This window comes from Ornithorhynchus anatinus, chromosome 7, assembly GCF_004115215.2.
Source record: "Ornithorhynchus anatinus isolate Pmale09 chromosome 7, mOrnAna1.pri.v4, whole genome shotgun sequence".
Taxonomy (NCBI): domain Eukaryota; kingdom Metazoa; phylum Chordata; class Mammalia; order Monotremata; family Ornithorhynchidae; genus Ornithorhynchus; species Ornithorhynchus anatinus.
In genome coordinates, this window is record NC_041734.1 from 38,286,733 (window position 1) to 38,306,506 (window position 19,774).

The 19,774-nt window shown below is 41.0% G+C and overlaps 1 protein-coding gene across 1 annotated transcript in view; it reads left to right on the plus strand.

Annotated features, from left to right (window-relative positions):
• LOC100083243 (aryl hydrocarbon receptor-like) overlaps nucleotides 1-19,774 on the plus strand; it is a 149,998-nt gene that overhangs the window by 83,439 nt on the left and 46,785 nt on the right. Inside the window, exon 3 of the mRNA XM_007660989.4 lies at nucleotides 8,062-8,183. Coding sequence (XP_007659179.2) covers nucleotides 8,062-8,183 — 122 coding nt within the window. The remainder of the gene's footprint in view (nucleotides 1-8,061; nucleotides 8,184-19,774) is intronic.

The window sequence follows — 19,774 nt, forward strand, 5'->3', positions numbered from 1 at the left end:
ATCCTGACTGATATTTCCACTTTTACTGTTTTTTTGGCAAGTGCTGTGACAAGACAGGTATCTTGGCGGGGGTTGGGGATGGGGTGGGGAGGAAAAGACAACAAATTTTGCTTTTGAAGGAGAATGTAATATATCAGAGAATGGTAAGGTAAGCACTCAATAAATACATTTGAATATATAGCTTTGTTAAATTAAATAGACAAGCAGTTGTGTGTACAGTTTAACAATAATAGATTTTTTTTCTCCTTTTCCAGTATAAGTACACATTGGATATGTTTGGGTTTATCTTGCCTAAAGGATCATATTTAGATGTTAAGTGAAGACCTCTTGGCCAGTCTTTTCTAACCCCTTTCTCAGAATATAGAAAAACAGAAGTTCAAAAGGAGCAGATCGACCATTCAGTTATGTTATTTTTAAAGTACTTCCCTGAATTTTTCAAATTCAGACATACAATTCATTCTTGATTGTTCAGGGACTGACTATCCAAAGAAAGCATTATCCACAGTTGATTGATCGATAACCCTTCTTAGTCTCGGAAATGTCCATTTTTATGTTTTTTCCTTCACATTAATATATTTGCATTTATTTAGCTTTTAATGTTAAATTAATTAATTCAGCTACTTCTTTCTGACATATTTGCACTACTTCCTAATACATTCTTGTTCTTCCTCCTGCACCAGTATTGTAAATAATTTTTGTTTGCCTCCTCCATTAGATTGTAAACTGCTTGAGGGAAGGAATGTGTTCTTTCGTTATACTCTCTGTAAATACCATTAATCGATTGATTGATTGATTGATTGATTGTCTTTACCATAGTGGACCAGGGCCAAGAGAAACAAACCCAACTCAGTCCATTCTGATTCATTTCTTTTTTCAATGTAGGAATTAAGACTACTTGTTCAGGATATTCTTGAGAACAAAATGTAGCACCTACCTTAGCTACCCAGTGGGTTTTATTAAACATTAATAAGGGTAAAAAAAATTCTGGCTACCAATGATGAAAACATTCCTTATAATTGCAACTAACCAAAGCCAGAAACTCCTTCCAAACTACGATTTGGTAAGTTACTGAGATTGGTTTTAAGTTTCTGGTTTGTAAAGATTTTTCAGTTAGGAAGTTGTGGTAGTCATAAAATTCTTCTGGCATTTCCTGCTGTTTCTAGAATGATTCTGAATTCTGGAGCTTGCTAATGGAAACGAATGCTACCCTAGCAGATGCGGGACAGTAAGGAAGGCTTTCCTGGAGCAATGCAAGCAGCGTTACTTAAAATGGTGACCCATGTTAATGAGTGACACAATGTGGTGGCGGGTGTGGGAGGGTGGCATGATAATGTAGATTCATCAGAATGTATCATTGCAGCTTTCTGAGCTACATTCTCTCTAGAATGCCAGTGTATCTGGCAAGGGCAGGGCAGCAAAAAGTTTTATCCTGACATCATTTACCTTTGTTTGTTTCCTAACCCAAATAGCAAATTCTAGATTTGGGTCCCTGGATGTGTTCTCACAGTGAATGACATCGAGCAAACTTGCTCAGCTCCATCTGCCTCAAGGTTATGTGCAGATAGAATGGTGATAATAAGTAGATACTGACTTTGTCAAGGTGCCTGTTGATCCTGGTTTACTGAAAAGCAAATATTGACTGAGGTGGAAATGAAGGACAATAAATCGTGAAACTTCCTGGACCCATGTTAACCAATCACAGCAGGTTTCTGTTCAGTTTAATGCCTTCACTAAAAGTCCTTTCATTGTGATCAAAAAATTCATCCCTGTGTTTTTTTTTCTTCTGAGGCAAAGTTACTCTAAGGAGCAATGACCAAATTTCAAGAAGAGAAAAATTGTTTGTGTCCAGACATTCCTTTAAAATGTGGTTGTGGCATGGGGTACATTTTCCCATAGATTTGCATGTTATGAATTAGGAACCATTCCAGAGCCTCTGGAAAAATAAAATGAAATTCCTATACCAGCTCTAAACTGTAATGTTAAACATCACTTAGCTATTACTTAGTCTTTGTTAAAGTAATTTAAAGCATAATATCAAAATATTAATCTTGAAATGTACATCTGACTAAAAAAAATAACTATCAAATTCTGGTAGCATATGTCACTGTTTATGACTGCCGCTTGTTATCCCAATTTTCTCAAATCTGCTCAGTGAGCAACTCCTCTCCTGATTTCCAGGCTAATCTAATAGCTGTGGTTGTGTCCTAACAGCCTCCTGCTATAAAACATCATTTGAGACTGCTTAAAATATTTATTCCTTCATTTTTCCTTGTGAATACCTTATTTTGGCTCTCCATACCGTGGCTGCTTGTGTCATCAGTTGTCAATTTTGAGCCATATGTGCTGATGATGGTTACTTTGCTTCTCTTTCTTTCTCACCATTTCTCCCTCTTCTGCCTCTCCACTCCCCAAATTCTCCCTTCTTCCTCATTCCTCCCTCTCCCTCTTAAAGCCCTATCCTTCAGTGCACTGTCCCAAGTTCTCCATCATGGTCAAAATGAAACGTTGACACCCTATTCTAAATCTATTTGCAAATTTACAGGACAATAATAATTATAATTGTGGTATTTTTAAGCACTTTACTATGTTCTAGACTAAGAGCCCATTGTGGACAGGGATTGTCTCTCTTTGTTGCTGAATTGTATTTTCCAAGTGCTTAGTACAGTGCTGTGCACACAGTAAGCATAATTGAATGAATAAATGAATTCCAAGCAGTGTACTAAGCACTGGGCCAGAGAGAAGCAGCGTGGCTCAGTGGAAAGAGCCCGGGCTTGGGAGTCAGAGGTCATGGGTTTGAATCCCGGCTCTACCACTTGTCAGCTGTGTGACTGTGGGCAAGTCACTTCGCTTCTCTGGGCCTCAGTTACCTCATCTGTAAAATGGGGATTAACTGTGAGCCTCACGTGGGACCACCTGATTACCCTGTATCTATCCCAGCGCTTAGAACAGTGCTCTCCACATAGTAAGTGCTTAACAAATGCCAACATTATTATTATTATTATACTGGATAAGCAGGTCACACATTGGGCTCACAGATTAAGTAGGAGTGAGGACAGGTATTGAACCCCCATTTTGCAGATGAGGGAACTGAGGCACAGAAAAATTAAGTGACTTGCCCAAGATCACAGAGCAGATCCAAGCTATCACTCAGAAAATGTTACAGTACATGATCTTTGATATATAAATATCTGGAGCTGGACAGGTCAGTAGAGTTTTGTTTTTTCCCCATAGTGAAATTCACCTAAAGATGTGGTGGTGAAATCCATGAACTATTTTTTTGTGGTATTTGTTAAGCACTTACTGTGTGCCAAGCACTGTAATAAGCTTCATGAATTCGGCAAGGATGATCATTCTGAGGAAAGATGAATGGTTACCACTAGATGGCAACAGGAGAAGCTACTAAAACAGTACTAACACATCCTTAAACCTGAAAGTAGCTTTAAGACCCTTCATGACTGTGCTCAAAAGTCAAGCTAATTAACACTCTAGACTATAAGCTATTTGTGGACAGGGACTGTGTCTCTGTACAGTTGCATTGTACTATCCCAAGCACTTAATACAGTGCTCTGCACACAGTAAGCGCTCATTAAATACTAATGAATGAATATGCCTGGTAGAGCTGGTCGATACTTTCTGCATTTTCCCGAGTCCAGGTTTAGGGAGAGGCAGGACCACTCAGTGTTTACTGTTAGTCTCCCCAAAAATACCAAGGATACGTTTTGGAGAGCAACGGGAGTTTAGTTATTCTGAAAACATGTGTGTTGTGAAACTGGACTTCACGGTATGCATGCACTCGATTCCACCATAACCTAGGAGCCCCGCTCCACGGAGATATGAGGGCCAGTCCCACAGCTTTTTGAGCTAGAATCCAAGACTTGATCTTCCCAGGTTTCTGAAAAGATTATTCAATAATGATAATAATAGTAATAATAATAATGTATTTGCTACATCCTTACTCTCAATCATATTTATTGAGAACTTATTGTGTGCAGAGCAGTGTACTAAGCACTTGGGGGAGTATTATATAACAGATGGTAGACATGTTCCCCACCCACAAGGAGGTTAGCACTGTACCAAGAACTGGGGTAGATACAAGATATCAAGTGGACACATTCCATGTCCCACATGGGGCTCACAGTCTGCTTTAGGAAAGAGAAGAGGTATTTAATTCCCAATTTACAGATCAGGAAACTGAGGTACAGAGAAGTTAAGTGACTTGCTCATGGTCACACAGCAGATGAGTGGTAGAGCCAAGATTGCAACCCAGGTCTTCTGACTCCCAGGCCCAGGCTCTTTCCACTAGGCCACCCTGCTTTTCACTCTTTGGTCCTTATGTCCCAACTTTTTTTACTTTGAAGAGAGATCTTCATATTTGAATATTGAAATGGAAAGTGATCAAAGCCTAATGGAGCACCTACTAGTGCTGCTTTGCCCGGTAGAGAAGAAGAAAGGAAATTGGCGAAGAGGTTTATGTTGTCACCTTTCCCTCTTAGCCCTTAGCTCTGCCTAAGCTAAGACGTTCAGTGAAACCATTTTATGAACTTTTTTTTATATTGGACACCCTTTAAATTCCTAAAAAACTTATTAAAAAGTGGGATACAATTTAAAGAATTTTTGTGTCCTGGCCCCAGAAGAAAGGTGAGTTACAGCACCCACATTTCTCAGTTCTTAGAGAGAAGAAGTGAGTATTCTCCAATTTTGATGGTGGCTGATATAATGTTGCATAATTGTCCCTGCTGCATAATAGCTATTTCTAATAGAAATTAATTCCCAACTAATTGCATTCTACTTCGAAGATTCATGATCCTTTCTTTGTCAAAATGATTTTGTATTGCTTCGGGTTGAGGGTCCAAGGCATAAGACAGTAGCATTCTGTGAAATCCAGTCTTTTCGGGCTAGTGGTGGAAGAGCTTGAGGAAAATTAACGATAGCACCAGACATTATAAAGTGCTCAGAGACAGGCATTTAGTTTAATACACTAGAAGAGAAAAGGGGGAAAGTTAAGCCAGATCTAATTGCTTGTACAGCACTAATTAGGCATGCTCGGAAGCTTAAACAAACTGCCGTAAATATTCAAGCAGCCTTCTTTAAATACGCAAAGACCTATCAGTACTCCTACTTGTAGAAGCCTGAACATGTGTACTTACAATCATTTCATCAGCCCAGCAGCATGTAAGGTGGCCAGTCATCTGAGAAGCAGCGTGGCTCAGTGGAAAGAGCACGGGCTTTGGAGTCAGAGGTCATGGGTTTGAATCCCGGCTCTGCCACTTGTCAGCTGTGTGACTGTGGGCAAGTCACTTCACTTCTCTGGGCCTCAGTTACCTCATCTGTAAAATGGGGATTAAGACTGTGAGCCCCACATGGGACAACCTGATTCCTCTGTGTCTACCCCAGTGCTTAGAACAGTGCTCTGTACATAGTAAGCGCTTAACAAATACCCACATCATTATTATTATTATTATTATCTGGTTTTATAGTGGGCAGTCTGGTTTTCAGCTGGCCTGCCCACTTTCCAGTTTAGATATGACCCCAGATTTGATATAATTTCTATTTACAGCCCCCAGTCTCCCTCCACTACAAGTTCTGCAGCTCAGATGCGGTGCTAAGTTCGCAGGGCCGTGAAAGGGGAATGTGACATCTTGACAACAAGGGGAAAGAAGGCCAAGGTTTCCTCCTGAGAATTGCTTTGGCTTGGACGAACTCAACATTCTTCTGCAAAATGGCACCTGTGCTATTGTCACATTCACTTTAATGTCTGGAATTCTTGAATGCTGTCAATGGCATCGCTCCCAGAGTGTAACTCATTAGTACAAGCAGAAAGAGCCCTGAAGCACCTTTCCTCCTAAATTTCAAAGGTCTGTTTGTTTTTAAGTTCTTTGTTCTTATTTCTGGGCCTGCAGCATAGTAGTATACACATATTCGAGAGCTGATATTTCATTTAGATATAGTCAGTTCTGCCAGAACACATGATTTCTGTATGTGTTTTGGCAAGAATGCAATATCAGAATTAGGGAATCTCATTTTGTCGAGTCTGTCTGGAAAAGCACAATGCAGTGTCAGCAGGCATGGATGTGCACATATGTCTGGTTTTGGACACGGTGTGTGTTATAATCTGAGCTTTTATGAACGTGGTGTTCTGCAAGAATACAGTCCCTTCATTACAGAATAAGACATATTGAAAAACCAAATAACCAAAGTGGTCATTATGATAAAATATTTTAAGATGTATGCATATCTTTAGTACTGTATAGTCAGTTGTGCTGAATCAGCACCTCCAAACACATTCGTGGCAATCTTAATGTGATCACTGGCTGGAAGAACCTACTTTCATGACTTTCATTCAGAATTACTGCTCACATTCCCTTAACTCTTCATATCAGTTGGGGCTGTATCTCCATATTCTGATTCTTTATCAGCAGAGCTTTTTCATGTGCTTTTCTGTTGATTCTTAGCGGTTTTAACACTTCAAGTCTAATGTCAAATTTCAAATTCAGTAAACAGCTTTCTCATCATAATTCCTGCCTCCTACTTGCTCAGTTCATTCCATCAATCTTTATTTTGTTTTACCCCACACTTACACATTGGTGGACTATATGCCATTGTCTTGGTTACTAATTGTGTGGTTTCAAAATAGCTCTATTTGTTTTCTCTGCCCATTTAATGCACCATCTTGGCAGATGTCGATTTGGAACAGTTACAGTGCATTGACAATAGTAGTTCTGTTTCTTGTGGTTCCGTACCACTGGGTAACCTCACTTGGTCTGCTTTCCAAAAAGCATGGCAAGTTAATGAAAGCAATATCAATCACCTGGAATATTTCACCTCTGAGTCTCCTTTTCTTTTATATAATTCATAATCCAGGATGAGCTGTCAACCTGTTCATGGTTTCCCAGAGCTGTATTAACGGCTACACTAGCAGTATTATTAGTAATTCATTCATTCAATAGTATTTATTGAGTGCTTAATGTTAATTGAATACATGATGGGAAACTGCAGAACTTCATTTCTTCTTTCTTTGAATCTTAAGTACAAAATCAAAGGCTTGTTAGACATTGTGGATTTAGAAAAATTTTTAGGTAGAGATAGTAGTTACTGAATTGCTGGTCTCATCTTACAGTGTCAAGTGTAATCATTTCCATTTTATCAAAGTGGAGCACATGTGTTATTTTGGTCCAACAAGGCATCAGCCTCAACCCAAAGGGTCTGGAAGGGAGAGGAAGTATATCAAAGGAAACTCCTGTGATTGGAATAAATATACTCCATCTCCGGATCTTAGGAGGCGTACATGATCTTCATCATCATTAAGGGCAGTTCGAGATAATTCCGGATAATGGGTGACAAAAGATTGCAGAGTCTCCTATCTCCCCCTTTGGCCTGAGCTGCTTGCGAGCAGGGAAAATTAAGGAATACTTAAAAAGGATTTTTAGATTGTAGACTGTAAACTTGTCCTTAGACTGTAAGCTCTTCTCTAGACTGTAAGCTTGTTATAGGTCCTGCTGTGTACTCTGCACATAGTAAGCACTCAGTAAATACCATTGATTGATTGACTGACTGATTGACTGATTTGAATTTCCAAATCCCAAAAAAATGGACTCCTCAGGGACATGGCCCATGTTTCACTTTTAGTCTACATTTCCAACACTCTCTGCAAAGTAATTAGGGCATTTATTAAGCATGTAGACTTAATAAATATTCATGATGACTATGACCCAAACTTTAAACGTTGAAAAGTGCTGAAAGTATAATGGGGTGACAGATATAGCGAGGATAAATTTCCACACCACCAAATGGTCTTCAGCCAATTCTGCTATCCTTGGCAGTGGACTACATTTTCTCTATCTCTAGATCAGTTTTAAGCCTCATTGAAGCTAAATTAGCAGGTAATTTGGGGTCCAGGGAGTCGCTATGAACCGGAAATGATTCGACAGCACTTGATGACAACAAACAGATAGTTTCAGTGTTTGGCTCCACCAAACCTTTTGCCAGGCAAATTCTTGCCAGGACTGGTGGAATGCTAGAGTAATCTTTATAGTGGTTCATCTTTTGCTCTCTCTTTCTCAGCTGCTGTTAAGAACAAGAACCCTGACTGGACAACAGATCAGCCTGCCACTGTAGGAAGAAATGGACAAAGTGCTCCACAGATCAACAAGGAAATATTTTCGGAAGGAGACTTGCTTCTTCAGGTAATGTATAATTATTTTTATTGTTCCTTTTCTCTTACCGACAGCAGCTGAAACTTCAAGGTCAATAAAATACTATGCCAGTTTTGAAATAGACATACATCTCTGAGCCACTGTACCTTAAAACATTTGTCTGGGTTCTCCTAGACTGCAACTCCCCCACCATATATGCCATACCACCACTCTCCCACCTTCAAAGAATTATTAGGGTCACATCTCCTCCAAGAGGTCTTCCTCATTTAAGCCCTCGTTTCCCTGGCTTCCTCTCCCTTATGCATCTACTCACTTTGATCTGTGTTCCATGGGCATTTGAGACTCGTCCCACCCTCAACCCCACAGCACTTATGTACAAATCTTTAAATTATATATTATAAATTATTTATTTGTAGTAATGTCTATCTCCCCTTGTAAACTGTAAGTTCAAGTTAGCATTTCTGCTAACTCAGTTATATTGTACTCTCCCAAGAGCTTAGTACTGTGCTCAGCACATCGTAAGTGCTCAGTAAATACCATTTATTAATGAGATTTTGGCAGACTGATGCATTTTAGAGTACCTTGAATTTACTTCCTTAAAATTTCAAGAAGACTTGCATTGACTGACACTCATATGAAAAGGGCAAAATCCAAGTTAAGTGAGGGTTAAGCAGTTATTCAGTTGTTTTCATAAGCCCTTTGAAATCCAGGATTATTATCCTACTTTTTATTGTACTCTCCAAGTGCCTAGAATAATACTGTGCACGCAGTAGGCACTCAACAGATGCTGTTGAATGAATGAATAATTATCATCATCATGGTACTTGTTAAGCACTTACTAGGGTTAGATACAAGATAATCAGGTGGAATGCAGTTCCTGTCTCAGATGGGGCTGCTGGTCTTAAGTAGGAGGGAATAGGATTTAGTCCTGATTTTACAGATGAAGAAACTGAGGCAGGAAAGTTAAATGACTTGTCCAAAGTCACACAATAGACAAGTGGCAGAGCCAGGAGTCAGGTCCTCTGACTCCCAGGCCTGTGTTCTTTCCACTCCTTCCCGAATGAATAAATGAATGAATGAATTAATTAATTAAGGAACAAATGAATTTTAAAAAGCAATATAAATGGTCAAAGGGCATAATCAAGGTTTTTTTTCTCTGAATTACGTTTGCTCTGTCTACGTGGAGCAAATTAAGCCACACCCCAAGCCAGCACTGAGAACTTTTGAGCAATAAAACCCAGCCTGTTAAGTTGTTTCTGATTACCACTCTATTATGTTTTACTGTTTTAGAGTGTTTTATTTGGCACATATATAGAGCAATCCTATTCCAGTCTTATGGGAATACTACTGAAGATGCCATGTTGTCCATGTGTCTGAATATGACTGGTGAGACCATTATTCATAACAACTACATGATAGGGAGGTTTGCTCCTAGCAGCCCCTTTTATAATTACCCACAATATCCTATTAATAATAATAATAATGATTAGTATGGTATTTGTTAAGCTCTAACTATGTGCCATACACTTTCTAATCATTGGAGTGATGAATCAGGTTGGACACAGTTCCTGTCCTACATAAGACTCACACTCTTAATCCTCATTTTACAGCTGAGGTAACTGAGGCCCAGAGAAGTTTAGCAACTTGCCCAAGGTCACACGGCGGACATGTGGTGGAGTCAAGATTAGAACCCAGACCCTTCTGACTCCCAGGTCCATGCTCTATCCATTAAGCCATGCTATCTTGATGTTCGTTGATTCATCCATTCAGTCGTATTTATTGAGCACTTGCTGTGTACAGAGCACTGTACTAAGCACTTGGAAAATACAATTTGGTTGCAAACAGAGACACTCCCTACCCAGCAATGGGCGTGAATGGGTGCTTCATAACAAAGAACCATGAATGCCTTCTCCCTTAGGACTATCCTTGAGTTTGAATCCAGGGTAATAGGGAGTTGTATTAAGTGCCTATCACTCACAGGCCAACATAGCTAAAGTGGAGGGAAGACCATTTTATATTGTACTCTCCCAAGTGCTTAGTACAGTGCTGTGCACACAGACAGTGCTCAATAAATACAATTGACTGATTGACCAAAGTCATAGAGCACAAAGACCAGCAATTCAAATGTCCTACTACCAAAAATCTCACAAAAATTCTGTGCAAAGTAAGAGCAACATAAATGGAAATAGAGGAAATGGGAATGCCATTTTAGAGTAACTCAGGATGCTGTGGCTAAAGCTCAGAGGACCCTTTGCACTGTAAATAACAAGTCAGAGTACCCGAATGCTATCATCAGTTAGACTTACAGTTGTGGCTCTTGAAGACACCTAGGAAGCTGAAGCAAACATGGCTGGCATATGCAAAACAAGACTATCCAAGGATTAACAACTATTAACAAGGAAAACAGAAGACAGAACCAAAAATGGAGACCTGGATTTATTGTTAAGGAAAATGCCATACAACTGGTAGAAAGCTGAGATAACATTTCTCTGAGAATAATGTCACCCAGCCTCAACAAAGCTCCTAGAATAAAGGATAAGTCTGCAGCCTGATGCAACAAGGAGAGGATGAGGAAATTGAAGGATTCAAAGAGGAAATTGAAGGTGTGCTCCTAAAAAGATCCACCTATTCCCTTGTGCCAGGTGACTCTAATGCTGTCATAGTTTAGAGACCAATAGGTTGCATTTGAAAATTTAGAAAAGGACGTAAGAGTTGGAGACAAGTTGGGAGGGATTAGTTTGAGGGTCTGTAACATTATTGGGTTTCTCGGCCTTAAATCTCCACCAGAAGAGCCCCCAGAGTCACTTTAGGAGTGACCGGAGCCCTGTCAGCCTCAGCTGGGTCCTAAAACCTTTCAGTTCTTTTATTCCATATAGGTTTGGGGAGCTCCTGGTGAGTACTTCCCAAGTCTCTGTGCCCCGTTTCACCGCCACAGTGCTCTGCACACAGTAAGTGTGTAGTGGTCTTCACATTTACAAACTCTACATTGCTCTGCACACAGTAAGTGTGTAGTGGTCTTCACACTTACAAACTCTACATTGCTCTGCACACAGTAAGTGCTCAAAAATTTAATTAATTGATCGACGGCCACTACCCTTTGACTGAACCCCAGGCAGCTCCCTGAAGGTAAAGAGATCATCAGGGACTAGCTCGGCGACCCAGGGCTGGGTACCAGAAGGTCACAGAAAAAGTACTCCCTCCCCACTCCTGTGGCTTCTCACGGGCACATGTTTCTTGCACCCTGAGCTTCTCCTTTAGCCCCTATCACAGGCAGACCTCAAGATCTGAGATCTCAAAAGTGTTCAATAGTTTCTTAATTTCATAACAATGAAAATAATGCCATTTCAAACTGTTCTTTCCTATATCGAATCCTTTTTATCCCCTGCATCTCCCCCTACCCTACCAGACCTTCTGTACTTTCCTAAGGTGACCTTGGGTTTACTTTCCTCTGGTCCTTTCCCTTCTTCTCTTGGAGCAATCCAGGTTCCAGTGTCACCCTTTCTGAGTTCTTTGAGCACAAGAAATCTTTTCTCCCCATCAGGGAAAGGAATCTTGGTCCTCCGGAGTCCAAACTCTGGACCCCGAGCCTCCAGGGTATCCTAACTCTAATTTGGCTTCATCTCCAATCCCTTCCTGTGCTCTGTGTACATCCAGAGTCCACAGCACGAGCCCTCACCCTGTCTGCTCTCCCATGAATGCCGCTCACCTCCTTCCACCTTCAAGGTGACTGAAGTTCTCCCTCTCTACTACCTGGTGCCCTTACTCCCTCCCCAGTCCTTCTCGCTGATTGGCTTGGTTTACTATTCACATTTTCCTTAGGGAAGAGGATCACAGAGTGACTCTCTTGGCTTCCTCCTCTTCCTCCTAAGTGTGGGACCAGCCAGACCAGCCGTCACAGGACCAATCTATATATTCTAATTTAGAACAATCTGCCCCAAGTACTATAAACAGGACTGTGAGCCATAGTCACATACTGCTGTGAGCCATAGTCACACACTGCAAACAATATTGTCATCCAGATCTGTCATAATTGGAAGGCCCCACCCTATGGACATCTGACAATATTCGGAACAAGACAGCCAGCTCTCCAAGCCGAGGAAAAAGCAGTCAACACTGTAATCGCCCAAATAGGGAGTAGATAAAAGCTATTTGGGTTTTTTCAATAAATGAGAATTCATCTTGGTGAATTTTCCTCTCTACATGTGCACAACACTTGGCTGCTTTGCTTCGCTTGTTCCTCCAATCACAACATAGTTCTTCGCTCTACCTAGAACACTGGGAAGGCCAGGGCTAGGATTACAAGGCCCTCATGAGAATGATCCATCTCTATTAATCTCTCTCCAGCAGGTACCCCAGCCTCATGCTGGCTTATCTGACTAAGAGGGATGTAGAATCCTCCAGGAGGGAATGATTTGGGACTCAGGCCAAGACACGATTTGGGAAAAGTGGGGATTAATCCACTGAGAGAAAGTGTGGGGTCTGGAGACCCAAGGACAAACACCAAAAGGCAGGCCACTCATGGATGAGAGAAATTTTGATTGGGGAACCAAGGTCTGGGAAGATGTGCTAGAGCTCTCCAGGGACTAAAGATTGTTGGGATGAGCCACCTAAAAGCTTCATAGGGTCTGGATAAACCCAGGTATGAGACGACGGATAAAAGTAGCTTCAGCCCTTCTGAATGTCTTTCCAACTTTGCTAACCTTACCCCATTGACCCTTTCCAGGCCTTATTCAGGAAGGTTCTTTGTTTATAAACATAATTCAGCCTAGTGCCAAGAAAGGAAGAAAGAAAAAGAGAAATGTCTAGATCTGACTAGGGAGTTGAAGCCTATTTCCACTTCAGACCTCATTTTCAAGAGCAGCCATGGAACAGATAGGCAGTACCCCATACATCCATTAGCTCAGATTTAGGGTCTGGCTCATGGATCTGTGGGATATTGCCTATCTATTCTATTATTGTTGTTTGGAGAACTGTGATATTGCAGCTGCTTCTCCTGGAGTCCAAGAACAACTGTCTCCAGGCAAACTGGGCTATTTTTCTTATAACAACCTCCAAATGGTCATTCTTTGTTAAGCCAACTTCCTTGTCATCTGGAGCACAATATACCAAAATGAACAATGATATCAGCAGACGTGGCAGAATCTTTATGGAATCTTCCAGAACCCCACTGATTATATACTGGAGGATACAAGGATCTCTCTGATGTCAAAAATAGACAGAAAACATCATTTATGCTGGCTCGGACCACTGGACGCTATGATCAAAGTAAAAAACATCATTGGCCAAGACTAAAGTACAAGTGCCAATTTAGTGAAGAAGTGATGGAAATGTAGTGCATTAAAGCTCAACTAAAATATCTGTCAGAGGCACTGACTATGATTTCCTTTCACCAATAGCCCTCATCATTAAATAATGCCAAAGTGAAACAGAATTGAGAAGGAAATACATGGGTTAGTTGCTAAAAGTTGCTAAAAATGATGTCTTGCTTGAAAACCAAAAAAAAGTGATAATGAATTCAGGATAATCAGCCAATTGATGTCATTTACTGAGTGCTTCCTGTGTTTCAAGCAATGTACTAGGCACTTGGAGAAGAATAGATAGATTGGTTTTTTCTTATGCTGTCAAGTTGATTCCGACCCATAGCGACTTCATGGACACATCTCTCCCAGAAAGCCCCACCTCCATCAGCAATCGCTCTGGTAGTATATCCATGGAGTCTTCTTGGTAAAAATACGGAAGTGGCTTACCATTGCCTTCTTCCACGCAGAAAACTTGAATCTCTGCCCTCAACTCTCTCCCATGCTGCTGCTGCCCAGCACAGGTGAGTTTTGACTTGTAGTAGATTGCCTTTCACTTGCTAGCCACTACCCAAGCTAGGAATGGAATGGATATGCCTCTGCTTGACTCTTCCTCCTATAGCCAAGACTGGCAGAGTACTGGAAACTCTCCAGGTGCCTTCCTGACAGGGGGTTGTTTCTGTGTGAGATGGTTAATCTCAAAGGAATAACATGTATCTAACTGTTGCTACTCAAATGCCCTTGTTCTTAGGCTTCCGCAATTATTCAGTGCTTCAGTGAGAAATTTTTAAAACTCTCATTTGATTTCTTGGTATTAACCTATTCATTCTTAAAGCATTGCTCACTCCAGTACCTAGGTTTCCTATGAGAACTGAGATTGCTATTCAAATTTAGCCCAAATTTAGGGAACAAAAGGCTTACAAGAAGATGCCTTTCACTCATTTCCACCCAGGTGAAGGGATGAGATTCAAGAATCAGAGAAGTTCCAGGACAATTTGCTAACTCTAGGTTATCCCCACCCACACTGTAGAAGGATCCTGGAAACTACATTAGTTCTAGAGCTATTTTAATCTGGGGTGCCCAGGGTCTGCAAAGGCTGCTCTAGAAGGGAGCTTAAAATAATAATAATTATTATGATATTTGTTAAGTGCTTACTCTGTCCCAAGCACTGTTCTAAGCACTGGAGTGGATACAGAGTAATCCCACTTGGGGCTCACAGTCTTAATCCCCATTTTACAGATAAGGTAACCGAGGCACAGATGAGTGAAGCAACTTGTCCAAGGTCACATGAAAGACAAACGCCGGTTCCGGGATTAGAACCCACGACCTCTGACTTCCAAGCCCGTGTTCTTGCCAGTAGGCCATGCTGCTTCTCCGAAGCTTGATTGGAGTGTATGTTCCTCAAGGACAGAGGTGGTGGCTTGCCATTCCTTTGTAACTCCAAAAATCCTAGTAGGGTGCCATGGATCAGGCAGGTCTGCAGTAGATACCTTGATGGGCAAGCTGAATGACTAAGCAGAGGCATGAATCCTCAGGGCAGCTCAGCAACTATTCGTTCGATTCAGATGTGTAATTTCCTATGGTTTCAAAATTCTTTGGTCAGAACGATCCTTTGGAGGCAGACTGACTAATTGATCCAAATCAAGGGTTTAAAAAAGACTTTCCAATCTTTATTGATTTAATTTGCTTTGTAATGACTTGAGAACTAGCTGGACCCTCACAAACGCTCAGAACGGGACCTAAGATTTCCCAGCTTTGTCTCATCACTTTTGTCCAAGGCTACTCTGTGCAACCCTCTCTCATCGACGCCTTTCCCCAAATCTCCACTCTGTCTCTTTAATTCACTTTGAGTTCTGGTTTGAGGCTACCCAAGCCGAGTTAAACTTCTTCCTCCCTCTAGCCTGCTTGAGTGGGACTGATGGAGAGCGAAGCATTACCTATAAGATTTTTTATAAATGCTAATGAACAACTCATTTGGGCTATAAAAGTAACAGTGGGAAAAAGGGGGACTTCAGGGATCCAAAAATGAGTTATTGTCTTCTTGGCTTGCTGCTAAATCTGCTCTGCCAGTGTCCTCCTAATCCCTTCCAGATGGATTTTAGATGGAGGTTTTCTAATGGAAATAGCCTTATGGAAAGTAAGTTATCAACACTCTTACCTAAACTTATTGATGATCCTAGAATAGTACATAGTTTTGGATATACACCTTGTGAGAAAGAAAATAGACACTTCAGGCAAGTCAGAATTTTAATGAAATAAAAGACGTGACCCACAATAGTCTCTTCATGCTGCTCTAGTTCATCAACATCATGCCTAACTTCTGGAAGTGATTCCCTCTCCACAGCTCTCAGACACATGGATGGAATCGTACTGTCAGCAGCAGTATTCTTGAACATGAAGGACATATATGCAACACACACTACGTAAAATATATTTGCTTAAGTGTATGTAGCTTGATCTTAAATACAATGATAAATGTCAGAAAGTTTCATTAAAACGGAGGCCTAAATTTGTAAAAGTCAATCTGAAAAACCATCCTAATTCTATACTGATTATCAAGTCTGGGACCATATGCTCTAATGAATTGATTATTCTGTCTGATACATTAATTACATTGCCTATTTTTGTTTCTTATCCTTTCTCTCATGATTTACAGCTGGTGTCCTGATGGATTCTGTCCTGAGGTCTCCTCCTTTTTGCTTTTGTGTCTTCAATTCCTTGGAGTTCTAATTGTCCGTATGGTTCACATTATGCTTTTGATGAAGCGATTACATAAATATGTTCTCTTTCAGGCTTTCTCAGACTTTTGGTCTTCATTTATCTCATTATGTGATAGCACTCCCCAGATGTTTGACTCCCATATATTAAAGATGGGTGACAGTTTGTAGATCTACAGTGCTTGGGTCTTCAATTTTAGACCCTTTTAATTTCCTCCCTACTTATTGAGTTGCATTTCCTTTTATTCCATTTATTTTTTTTTACATGTTCAATATTTGCCCTTTCTACAGTTTCCACCTTTCTATTTAAGGATTCCCCAACTAAAATTTTGCTCAAATTGGTACTTTCCCTGGTAGAATAAGGTAGTGGTCATTTAGTTGTATGCAAAATATCGGCATGTTTACTGAACATCAGCTATGTGGAAAGCATTGTACTGGGCTTTTGGAAAGAATACAGAAGTAACAAAAGACATTATACCTTTTCCTGAAAGAGCTTGACACAAGGAATGAATAAGCAGTAGTTAAAAGAGGGTACAGGTAGATATAATAATAAGCTTAAAGGGATGGGAATATCCATTTTAGCACATTAACACAGAGAAATAAGAGCTTTGAGGTGTTGGAGGTGACTTTGGGCAAGTCACTTAATTTCTCTGTGTCACAGTTACCTCATCTGTAAAATGAGGGTTAAGACTATGAGTCCTATGTGGGACATAACAATAGTAATAATAATTATGGTATTTGTTAAGCACTTACTATTTGCCAAACACTTCTAATCGCTGGGATAGATCCAAGGCAATCACATTGTCCCACATGGGGCTCACAGTCTTAATCCCCGTTGTACAGATGAGGTAACTGAGGCACAGAGAGGTGAAGCAGCTTGCCCAAGGTCACACAGAAGACAAGTGGATGAGCGGGATTAGAATCCACGACCTCTGACTCCCAAGCCCGTGCTCTTGTCACTAAGCCTTGTGGACCGTGTCCAACCTGAGTAACTTGTATCTACCCCAGCACTTCGTACAGTGCCTGGCACATAGTAAGCACTTTACAAATACCATAAAAAGGTTGAGGCGTGGAAGAAAATGTCCTCCCTCCTCACCTCCGCCAAATTAGATCTCCCCACTGCTTCAAAGCCCTACTGAGAGCTCACCTCCTCCAGAAGGCCTTCCCAGACTGAGCCCCCCTTTTCCTCTGCTCCTCCTCCCCTCCCCATCGCCCCTACTCCCTCCCTCTGCTCTACCCCCTTCTCCGCCCCACAGGACTTGTGCATATTTGTACATATTTATTATTCTATTTGTTTGATTAATGATGTGTATACATCTATAATTCTATCTATTTGGATGCTATTGATATCTGTCTCCTTGTTTTGTTTTGCTGTCTGTCTCCCCCTTTTAGACTGTGAGCCCGTTGTTGGGTAGGGATTGTCTCTATCTGTTGCTGAACTGTACTTTCCAAGCGCTTAGTACAGTGCTCTGTACACAGTAAGCGCTCAGTAAATATGATTGAATGAATGAATGAGTGCTCCAGATAAATTGATGTGAGCAGTTGGGTTGGAGGTGAGAGAGGCAAAAACGATGTGGAGTTAGGATATTTGCAAAAGTAGAGTAAGAACCCTAACAGAGGGGAATGCAAGGAGAAAAGATGAACTGGTAAAGAGCTTGAAGGTGTTGTCCAGGAGCTTTTATTTGCTGTGAAAGGTGATGGAGAGCCATTGGATCTTTTTCAAGATAGAAATGATGTGCTCTGATTGACATTTTGGAAAGATATGTATGGCCATAGGGGAGAGAGAGTCTGCCTTCCAGGTAGAGCAATAAGGAGTTTGTTACATTAGTTCAACGAGGTAACGAGGGCTTAAATCAGGATTGTGAAAGGAGGGAGTAGTAATAATGTTGGTATTTGTTAAGCGCTTACTATGTGCCGAGCACTGTTCTAAGCGCTGGGGGAGATACAGCGTAATCAGGTTGTCCCACGTGAGGCTCACAGTTAATCCCCATTTTACAGATGAGGTAACTGAGGCACAGAGAAGTTGAGTGACTTGCCCACAGTCACACAGCTGACAAGTGGCAGAGCCGGGAGTCGAACCCATGACCTCTGACTCCGAAGCCCAGCCTCTTTCCACTAAGCCACAAGTAGTATGCCTTAAGGGAAAGTTCATGGGCTTGGGAGTAAAAAGACCTGGGTTCTAATCCAGGCTGCCAGTGGCCTACTGTTTGACCTTGGGTAAATCACTTAACTTCTCTGTGCCTCAGTTGCATCATTTGTAAAATGAGGATTCAATGCCTGTTCTCCCTTCTACTTAGACTGTGAGCCTGGGACTGTGTATCTACTCCAGTGCTTAGAATAGTGTCTGACACATAATAAGTACTAAACAACAACTACAGTAATAGTAATAAAAGAGGAGTGGGTGGTTTTATTCTCCAAAATTTGGTGCCTTGGTCTCTTTTGTTTTTTTTATTCATAGATTGCTTTTTCCTTGCCATTGCTTATATGTGTGATCCAAGCCTGTTTACAGCTCTTGTCACCAAGCCAATTGAAAACTCTTTGAAAACCATCTCCTTAGCTTCCCTTGTAATTCTGGTTTGTGAATCTCAGAAGGATTCACAAATCTGAGATCTGTGGAGTTCAGTATGGTTTTCCCTACTATGTATGGACAACTTACATTGCTTCCATTTTCCCCAAGCTTTGTGTTCCAGGAGATTAGCAATTCAAACATCTTTTTCAGTCCCAGTATCACAATCCCCAGGGCTTCCCAGGTTTTAATTCATCAGAACACTGTGTCTGGAAATCTTTGGAGTTTGAGTTTCTCAAAGTTGAGGTGACCCACAAAAGCATTTGAAAGAGAGATACCACTGCCAGGTCTTTGCCAACGGCTCATGTTTCTGATCCATTTGGAGGGGCTGCCTTCCTCTCAACCCAGTTACTAACAACTGGAACAAGCCATCAACCAGATTTCTTCTGAAAAGAATCAATAGATAAATAAAAGGGGGAAAAAAAGCTGAGGGTGGGTCCTTGCTGGATATGTGTCATCGAACAGTGGTAGCCAACTTATTCTTTCCTTTTCATCGCAATATTTTTGTACTTGTACACCTTCAAGTTTCCAATTCTGTGTTTACACCATGAGTAAGAGCCAGTACTGTGACCTCTCATTATTTCTTCATGCTTTTAAATTGGCCATACACATTGAGTGCTTGTGAATAAGGGTGTTGAGGCAACTTTAGGTAGACTCAAAGCCCTTACTATCTACAGAACATCTATCTGTTTGTTGTTTGCATAACTATCAATCACCATAGTAGCAAGATGCTTTGAATCTCTGATCAAGCCTCCCAAATCTTAAAACTTCAGTTTGCTGAGGCACTTACCCTGTGGGATTTTTGCCTGAAGCAACGGAAGGCCAACATAAATAACTTTTTCCCTTGGGAAAACAGCTACTGGAGAATCTGCCCTGCTAAGTCGGACTCTCTAAGTGGCCTGTTTTCGCCACACTTTTTCACAGCATTCAAAAGTGGCAACTAATTCTTGCAGTAAGAAGCCAAGAACTCAATAGAGGAACTTTGCCATTAATCTTCCATTTCAGACCACCAGGATTTTTTGCCTTTTTAACCATAAAATA